This window comes from Camarhynchus parvulus, chromosome 4 (assembly GCF_901933205.1).
Source record: "Camarhynchus parvulus chromosome 4, STF_HiC, whole genome shotgun sequence".
Taxonomy (NCBI): domain Eukaryota; kingdom Metazoa; phylum Chordata; class Aves; order Passeriformes; family Thraupidae; genus Camarhynchus; species Camarhynchus parvulus.
Window position 1 is genome coordinate 31,285,416 of NC_044574.1, and position 9,941 is coordinate 31,295,356.

General features: G+C 37.0%; 1 protein-coding gene across 4 annotated transcripts in view; it reads left to right on the top strand.

The window, feature by feature from the left end:
* The window catches only part of FAT1 (FAT atypical cadherin 1), a 102,847-nt gene extending 93,529 nt beyond the window's left edge, over positions 1-9,318 (top strand). For 2 of the 4 annotated variants that reach the window (XM_030947369.1, XM_030947372.1), the window contains exons 23-29: positions 152-305; positions 537-647; positions 862-1,493; positions 1,712-1,849; positions 3,903-3,962; positions 6,667-6,702; positions 7,601-9,318. In XM_030947369.1, coding sequence (XP_030803229.1) covers positions 152-305; positions 537-647; positions 862-1,493; positions 1,712-1,849; positions 3,903-3,962; positions 6,667-6,702; positions 7,601-8,229 — 1,760 coding nt within the window. In that variant the 3' untranslated portion in view covers positions 8,230-9,318. The remainder of the gene's footprint in view (positions 1-151; positions 306-536; positions 648-861; positions 1,494-1,711; positions 1,850-3,902; positions 3,963-6,666; positions 6,703-7,600) is intronic. The other 2 variants (XM_030947370.1, XM_030947371.1) reach the window with 2 other exon arrangements.
* Positions 9,319-9,941: the final 623 nt, after the last annotated feature.

Below are 9,941 nucleotides of genomic sequence, written 5' to 3' on the forward strand. Positions count from 1 at the left end.
AACGTTTCTATTTTTTCCCATCCTTTCACTCATGTAACAGCTTGGTGGGTAGGGAGGAATTTAACTTAAATCTGTAGGTGGGCAGGGAGGATTTCATCTCAAATCCAGTAAAGCCGTGTGCACCTTTCAAAAAGACTGTATTTGATTTCAGGTTACTACTGCAAGTGTGCACCTTTGTTTATGGGAACTCACTGCGATGTAAGTGTCAACCCATGTGCTTCCAACCCCTGCCTTTATGGTGGGACTTGCATCCCAGTCAGTGATGATTTTATCTGCCAGTGCCGAGGACAATATACAGGTCAAAGGTATGTTTCTATGGTTCATTGTATCAATGAATCCCTTGGAAAACAGGATATAAATGTAGCACTTTTTCTGTTTCTTTTTTTATGTGTTTCCTACCTTAAACTGAGATTTGAGACATACTGGAGCTGGCTGAAGTTAACAGCAGCCCCTGTGTTACAGCTTTGTATCCCACATTATGAAAACGCTTGCAGTAAGGTAATGTTCAGATGGCTTTGTTTGTTTTGCCTTTGCAGATGCCAGCTGGGTCCATATTGCAAAGACAATCCTTGCAAAAACAGTGGCAAGTGTATTGACAGTTTGGATGGACCTGTTTGTGAGTGTGAAGCAGGCTTTCGTGGAGAAAGGTAGGTGGTCTTCCAATGTACATTGAATTTTAGTAGTATTAATTAACAGATTAATAGGTCAAACTGGTTGAAATCTGGGATGTTGATAAAACAGCAAAATGCATGTTAGTGTGCAGTACCTTATAATAAATAGATCTAAAATTGTTGAAAACAAGATTACAACAAAGACTACTGATGTAAACTAAACATCACTGCTGTGCTCTGTTTCTGATAGGTGCCTGACTGATGTCGATGAATGCGTAGAAAACCCGTGTCTCAATGGTGCCCTTTGTGAGAATACTTATGGTTCATATCACTGCAACTGTAGTCGTGGATTTGGAGGCAAACACTGCACAGACATTGTTCTCAATAAATATGTTTCGACATCTTGGAACATTAGCTTAGCTGAAGTGATTGGGATTATTGTTTTCGTCGCAGGAATCTTCTTGTTAGTTGTGATTTTTGTTGTTTGCCGCAAAGTGGTTGGTAGGAAGAAGAAGCACCAGCCAGAGCCTGAAGACAAGCAACTGGGAGCTACGACAGCCTTCTTGCAAAGACCGTGTTTTGATGCAAAATTGAATAAGAACATCTATTCTGACATTCCACCACAGGTTCCTGTTCGTCCCATTTCATACACTCCAAGCATTCCAAGCGACTCCAGGAACAATCTTGACAGGAATTCTTTTGAAGGGTCTGCTATCCCTGAGCACCCCGAGTTTAGTACTTTTAACCCAGATTCTGTACATGGTCACCGGAAAGCTGTAGCTGTTTGCAGTGTTGCACCAAACTTGCCACCTCCACCTCCCTCCAACTCACCTTCAGACAGTGATTCAATACAGAAACCCAGCTGGGATTTTGACTATGACAGTAAGAGACATTCTTATTTTTTACTTTCCTGTTAAATGGTTATGCTGGTACAATTTTAATATGAGTACAAAAGACATTATGTCTTTACGGGGTTTTGTCTCTGATCAGCCTTCATGCTCTACTAAGTTTTGTAAAAATGCGCAGATCTCAACTTTGAGTAGTATTGATTCTTTAATCTAGAATCTATTCATTGTCTCACTTGAAACTTTTTCTTTCAGCTAAAGTAGTAGATCTTGACCCCTGCCTTTCTAAGAAGCCTCTGGATGAAAAGAACTCCCATCCTTACAGTGCAAGAGAAAGCATGTCTGAGGTCCAGTCTCTCAGCTCCTTCCAGTCTGAATCATGTGATGACAATGGTACGTAAAATGCAATCATTCTGTACCGCGGCTGATGTTCATTTGTTCTGTCTTTGCATCTGTATCTCTTAGTAACAATAGGATTTACATATATTGAATATATATTAAATAGTAGCTTATTTAATATATATTTGTATTTACTTATGTTAATGCCCAAATCTGTTAATTAAAAAAAGATATTTTACCTATCTCTATGCCAACTGTTAATTACTTTACCTTAAAGTTATAATCATTCTACTGTTAGAATATTACAGTGAAAATGCAGCTCAAGCTGCTCAGAGCCTTGTGTTTAAAACATATTAGAATTTGGTAAACTCTTCTAGGTTATCCTTAGTTATCATCTTATGCAAGAACACAGTGAATTTAAAAAATGACCTCTGCACAAATATAACTTTCACTTTGCTGTTCAGCTCTCAGTAAAAAGCTTTCTGGTGTTACAGTTTCACTTGTTTCCTTCTCTTTTTCTTGCTGCGACCTCAGCTCCCATATGGATCAGATCAGTTCTGAGTGAGAGCAGAGTTTAAGGGACTGCTTGTAAGTTTGATTACTTTAGTAATGAAGGAAACTTCACAAAAAGGAGTTTTGTTATAATAGAGCAGTATATTTGGCTTTCACCATGATTGAAATGAATTTATAAAAACATTTCATACATTGAAAAAAGCCAATATAAAACTATAAATATTTTGATCTCACCTCAAGTCCATCAGAATATAATCAGCATACATACTTGTGGGTTTGATTATTATTAATTGGATGTCTTTTCCATTGTGATGACAGATGCTTTTATAGTTGATATGAATGCATCTGTGTATTCAGAAACATGTCATACTGATTGGACAAAGCCACAGTTCTCTCATAATTAATTTGCTAAGTTAAGGTGTTCTTTGACTCTTTATTCCACATTCTACTTTTGTCTCTGCCTGGTAAAAAGGAACTTGAAATTCCTTTAGCTTAGGAATAAAGAACATTCTGCTTCTTAATGAAGTAGAGTTATTTGTTATTAACAGCATGAAAAAAAACTATCTGGTTTAATGATTGGTGAAAGTAAAATGGTATGCTTGCAGTCCTCATCGTTTTATCAGTAGACCTGATGCCAACTTGCAACTTTTTTTCCTGTGGTTTTAAGTGTCGTGTTGTACATGTTGTTCTCCCCTCCTCACTGTCTTATGTCTAGTGTATTCTTTCTCCCATTTCCTGTCATGAATTGATTACTCATTAATACATCATTTTAAGAGAAATAGCTGTAGCATCATAGATACTGTTCCTTCCTTCCATTTTGGTAGATTCAGAATTTAATAGCTTGATATTTAATCCCTGAGCTGTGCAAAAGAGTTGCATGTGCTTACTTCATTTTTACCCTATAAGAATAAATCCTTCTCCATTTCAAAACTATCTTGAGGGAAATTGAAGACATAAAAAATACATCCAAGTTTGTTTTTTTTAAAATAAGTATGTAACAGCCTGAATTTGGTATTCCTACTGTGGAACCTCTATTTTATACAAAACTTAAGTAGGTCAGTAACAGAAATTTTCAGTAGGTATTTTTCGTATTCTATCCTTTTAGCTCATTTCAGGGAAAATTTCTTTCCTATATCTTTCATTGGTAGGGAGGCAACATAGTTTACATCTTTAAAGGAGAAGTCTAATGCAATAATCCTTAATTCACTCAACACAAGCCTTGAGAAAAGTCTAGTTTATTGCTATGTAGATAAAGTATGGTGCAAATGAGTATATTTAGGCAACATTTCAGAAGTTCTAACACAAGTTAAGCAGCCTTGTGCTCATGCAAAATGTACTTCATGAGTATTACAAGTACTTTTGTATGTTTAGCAATAATAAAATTGAGCTTTAGATATATGTTTTATGTGTTACATGCAACTACTCTCTAGCTTGAGAGTGAATGTGCATGTACACTAATAATGTTGCTCTATAAAACAGTAATGAACTGCAATTTCACGGTGTTGATGGGGGTTTTTATGTGTATCTGTCTGCTGTTTAAAGTGATACTAACTATAGGTTTGTTTTAATTTGCTCCTTTTATACCTTTTACAAGCTTCCGTAGTGACTGTAATACACCTTGTCAATGCTGTTGTTGACTCGGTGGAAAAAGAAGGTATATACATGTTTTCATATTTATTTACTGCTTTGGCAGCGTAATGCACGTTTGTTGTCTTACATTGTCTTCTAGTAATGTAGTCCTAGCCAGATGTGAGTTATAAAATATTATTCACTTAGACTTTCTGATAAGTTATAGGAAAAAATATATTTATCTTGTAGATCTGTTAATGTTTTCTTGAATAGGCTGTAGATGCCTTGTGAACAGGTTTCAAAGTGTGTTTTCTTGGGGAAAAGGGGATTGGCATAAAAAGATCTGGGTGCTTACTCTCTTCTGAAAATATTCATACTAAAGCTGCCAGCAGAATTGAGACAACGTCAAAGGCAAATACATGCAGTACTGTAGATGAAACAGCAGCAGCCTCTGCTTCCTTTTCTTCTCCCACCCACACCTGTTGACACCTTGTTCAGCTGAGCAGAATCAAAATGGTCTGGTATCAGTACTCACTTCCTTGGTCTTCAGATCAATCTGTCTCTTAAGTAGAAAAAAATAGTTTTGTCTGCAGCTGAGGTATGTAGCCATATACATCCTCCTCAGTTTAGGTAGCTTGTTACTATGCAGCCTTACAGCAGTACCTAAATGTGCAATTGGGTATATGTACATACACATATATGTGTGTGTAGTATGTATTTGGAAGTTAGAAGGAGGCAAGGTAGGCATTTTCAATGGTATGTTATTTTATTTCTGCTAACATTTAAGAACTAATCACTCTGGGAAACACAAACTCTTTACAAAATAATAGGAATAATAAAAGTGCCAGCGAGTCTATACAAATGCTAACTGTTGTTTTAATTTACTAAATACTACTTTCAGTTCCAGTAAAAGGCAAATGATTCACTCCATGACCATGAGTTTGCAGAGGTTTCTTCTGAAATAGCATCCAACCTATGCTTCCTATTTCTAAATACAGACTAGGAAACGTAATGTTTTTACTAAGTCCTACTTAAAATGAAGCCATTGTAAGAACATAAATCAATTAGAGTAGCTGAAGTTTCACTTTGGTTTGTTATCTGAAGTACACTCTTAATTCACACAGACACACAGAAAGTAGACAAATACAAGGACTTCCAATTACTTGAGAGTATTTCGTTAATGTGTACCTATAGACAGTAGTCCTCTGTGCAAAAAAATTGCAATGCACAGTACTTGGGAATGGGAGAATTACAAGACTAAAAGAGGCCAGATGTACCAGGGGAAATATTTAATAACTGACTCAGATTTTCTCTAAGATTTTAATTGGTAGAATCTGAAAATTATAGATATAGTTCTCAAGTCAAAGATAAAAATATTGCCTGGTGTTTTAGTATCACCATAAGATAAATACAAACATTGTGTGCATTGCAATTGTAGAGAGATTAAATATGTCCTACTCCAGCTGCTTCTTAACATTTGAGAGTTTCTGCTCTTATTAAGCATTTCTTCTTTCAAAACATCTTAGGTAAGGAGTTCTGCTTTTGAGCACCCTCAGGGAGGGTGTCAGTTCAAGCAGCAGAGATCCTTACTCAAGCCTGCCGCAAGGTCATGTTCTGGGACAGATGGTCCTTACCTTAGTGTCCCCAGTGTTTCTGTCCAACAGGCATCCTGGAAGCATGAACTGTAGCTAATCTCATTGTAGGACAGTTTTAGGCCTCTATTCTCTGCACTGCTCCTCAGGCTGTAGCTTGATGCAAATCAGCAATGCTGAGTGCAAGAGAAAATACAGCTCCAATCTAGCAGATTGTCACATAAAGATGGGCACATCCAGTTCTAGTTGGTGTTTCTGCCATTTGCATTAAAGGGTCTTTGCCTGAGAAGAAGAGGAAAATCAAGATCTCACCATACCTTAGTGAAAGTACTCTAAATCATAATGCCTATTGGCTTTAGTTTTGCACACAATTTCCCAGGAAAAATAAAGAATGTTGACTTCTAAGTGGAGTAATGATCAGAACCTTCTCCTGGAGTTGAGGCCAGAGATGTTTTAAGAGTCTCAGAGCTCAGACTGACGTCTCCATTAGTCTGAACAGTATTTTTCTTGTCTGGGCTAGGCAAGCTTAAGAAAATAGGAACTTCTCTCTGAAGTTCCTCTGTCCCTTCAGTCTTCCAAAAGATGAAAGTATGAATTCTTAGAAGATTTTGCCATTAGGATAGGCATCACCATCCTTAGAGACTTTAATAGGGAATATAGATTCCTGAAGAGAGAAAGTTTTAATATTTGTCAGGGCAGTTCTCTGCTGAGCATGAGTTGTTGGAATTGCTGTACAAAGGGAGGCAGGTTTCCTAGTGCTTATGTATGGAAGCCAGATACTAAAGGAAGAGGTACCTTGATTCTCAAGAGATACTTCAAAGTGTAAGCACCAATAGATGGATCCCTGTATCAAAACACAAGGGTAGATACAAAGAAAGAAAAAAATCAGATCAAGTCCTACTACCCTGTGTAGCAGAAGTCCTGTATATACTGATACAAGGATTTCAGTAAACTCCAGACTGCAGATGGGCTGTACATGAATTCAATAGCTGTCCTACAGTTTAAGTCTTAACAAATAAGGAGCCCAGGAGAAAATTAAAAAAAAAACAAAACACTTCAGTATTGCTAATTAAACTGGAAAAAAAAACAGTGTGAATGTCATAGTGAGTAGTCATTGTTTGTCTTCATATTGGTTCTACTATTTGATTCCTAACTACAGATGTTTTCTCCTTTTTATTCTTATTCTGCCACCTAAAGAATCTTTTGCTGTTCCTGACCTCAGCAATTCAAGAGGTGACTTCTGCATGCAGTTCATTGATGTTCACCAAAATTTCTGTTAATATTTGGTTTTAACACAGACTTACTATCAGTTGCTTGCTGTGCATTTGTCTGCAGTGATTTCTTTTTACTAGATTTGCACTATATTACAACGTTGTATTTTTTTATTGGTGCTTGGATGAGAGAAATTATTGGTTTTTAGTTAGTTTAGGTTTATATCTAGTTTCCAGCAAATACAAACTTATTCAAAGGGAGTTTGCAAGAGAGGATCATGTCCAGTCATTTTTGCATGATTAAGCTTGATTTTCCTGGTTTGTTCTTGTAGTTGAATGTGAAATGTCTTTACTAATAACAAAAGATTTTTATCAGAGATGTTCCTGTAGAGCTAACAGCATTTTGGGAAACTAACTTTATAATGTGCTTGAGCAGCAGAGTCACTTTAAATGGTCTGAAATACTTTACCAAATAGAAATTGCTTCTTTTATCTAAGAAAATAATGGGTTATATATGCTAACTATATTCTTAAGAAAAATAGGCCATTGTTATCACCCTAACTAATTAATCAGCAACAATTAAGTATTTAGCTGCACCAGGTAGGGTGTTGATTCTTTGCTATCCACTGAACAACTATGTATTGTGACAGCACATTCCATAGGTAACTACAGCTCTTCCCATGTTAGGTGTGATGTCTGGGAAAATGTAAAAGTTCAAGTTGTGAATGATGCACTGTCTCATGCATGGCATAAAGTAAAGTTGTGTTGAATGTCTTTGTGCAACCAGGGCAACTGCTGATTAACAAGTGGTGTCCTAATCACAGTGATTGCGTTGTCTTAATACACGTGTTGATTTCTCAGTTCAGACTGACTCAAATACAAGACAATAATACTATTTTTTTCTTTAATTAACTTTTCAGGTTATCACTGGGATACATCAGATTGGATGCCAAGTGTTCAGTTGCCAGGTATCCAAGAGTATCCAAATTACGAAGTGGTGGAGGAGTCGGCTCCCCTCTACACTGATCCAAATGCCATTGATACAGACTATTACCCTGGTGGTTATGACATAGAAAGTGATTTTCCACCTCCACCTGATGATTTCCCTGCACCCGATGAGCTTCCACCGTTACCACCTGAATACAGCGACCAGTTTGAGTCAATACAGCCACCCAGAGACATGCCAGCCGTAGGTAGCTTGGGTTCTTCTACAAGGAGCAGGCAGAGATTTAACCTTAATCAGTACCTTCCCCATCACTACCCTGCAGACATGTCAGAACCTCAGACCAGCCCCGGTGGCGGCGGCGGCGGCAGCTACAGAGAACCGTACGCTCCATACTCGCTGGGGTTCAATCCAGACTTTGAAGCACCTCCTGTAGACAACATGTCCATGTCTGTGTACGCTTCCACAGCCTCCTGCTCGGATGTGTCGGCATGCTGTGAAATGGAGTCTGAAGTCATGATGAGTGACTATGAGAGTGGAGACGATGCTCACTTTGAAGATGTGAAAATTCCTCCGCTTGATTCCCAGCAACATACAGAAGTCTGACACACTCAACAAAAGTGCCTGGACTCTAACAAACTTTATCAAATCTAGAACAATTTTCAAGAGCTTTTTTATTTTTTCTTTTTTTTTTTCCCAACCACAGTGAATGCTTTTGTTTCAGTGAGCTAAACTGGCATGGCAGCGTTGGATCATGCAATTCATTTCATTAAATGAACCTCTTTCCATTTCCTGACCTACTGTATTTGGAAAGTTCTAAGATTTCCATTGGCTGTGCCATTTCTGAACATCCTTTATGTACTTGCATTTTCTATGTTAAAAAAAATCACATACCACTTCTCCATGTTAGCATGATGCATATATTTATATAGTTCTAATGCAATTAATTTTCTCCTATTTTTTGTAAATTTTATGTACAGTTTTGATTTTAATAGTTTTAACTAGATTTTGTAGATATTTCGTGAATTTGTTTTCCACTGAAACTAGTGGTGTTAGTGTGCCATTAAAAATGAGCACCCTGACTTATTATAATCAGGGCATCACTGTATGTATTCTCCTGAAAACTAAGGTTTGACATTTCATTGTAAAACATTCGACATATTCACACAATTTCAATTGTACATACATTAGGTCTGATATTTTTCTGGGTCAGCTATATGGAAATGTCTTAAATGGGTTGCTGTATTTTAGAACTGTAAACATTTTTTTCCCTTCTTGGAAAGTGTGTTGGGGACCCTCTGCATACCAGTTTAGAACCAAAACCACCATGACACAGTTTTTATAGTGTCTGTATATTTGTGATCCAATGGTCTTGTAAAGGTTTTTACTGAAAATTACCATTAGCCAGTCTTTCTTACTGACAATAAATTATTAATAAAATACTTTAGCTTTGCTCTGTGTATCTCTATTATATACTATACCATTGACAAAGCATTCAGTGCAGCATTTTTTAAGTCTGTATATGTTTTGTACTGTATTAAGTTACTTGCTCCAAGCAACTCCTTTTCCTCTCCTCTGAAATGAGCCTGCAGCTGTGTTAGAGATGCTCACAAGATGGCAGTGTGTGTCTGCTTAATGGTGTTTTTAAAAGTAATCGGGCCAGTCTGAATAAAGATTGATGGGTATCAAACTGCAGCAGCCTTCTCGGTAGTTTGCATTTTTCTTTAAACATATAACATCAGCTATGTAAGTTGCTGAATATTTTTTCTCAAGTCACAAAAAGATATACAAAAGAAAATCCCCAAGACCTTTTAAAGCAGTTTTGCCCCTCCTTTATCACCTGAATACTTACTTCCATAACTAGTTACCCCTTGCTTGTGCACCTGCATGCTGAAATGGCTGTGCCATTGTCTGACTTTGTGCTAAATAGTTGGTGGTTTCCTGCAATTATATTTCAGTTGCGGTTTCTTACATTAAGTTCACACTAGAATTCTACCTTGAAGAAGTAAAGGTGGAATACAGTTTTCCTGTGTATTATCCAGCTGCTTTTCTGACTAGAAAAAAACAAAGCCTTTAACAGAGTTCTCTAGCATATATTTGGCCTGATGGTAAACTAAAGGAATAATGTAACTGTCTTCTACATCTTGCTTGAGGGATGCTTTTTAAGTTCAGAACAGATTTCTTGGCACATTAGTGAATTTTTAATATAGCCTGGAATCCTTTCAGCTCCACCTCCATTTCGTTCCTACTGTCATAAAGTTCTGTAGCCTAGAAATATACAATATTAGATTCTCTCCCATCATGAGAGCTAAGCCTCA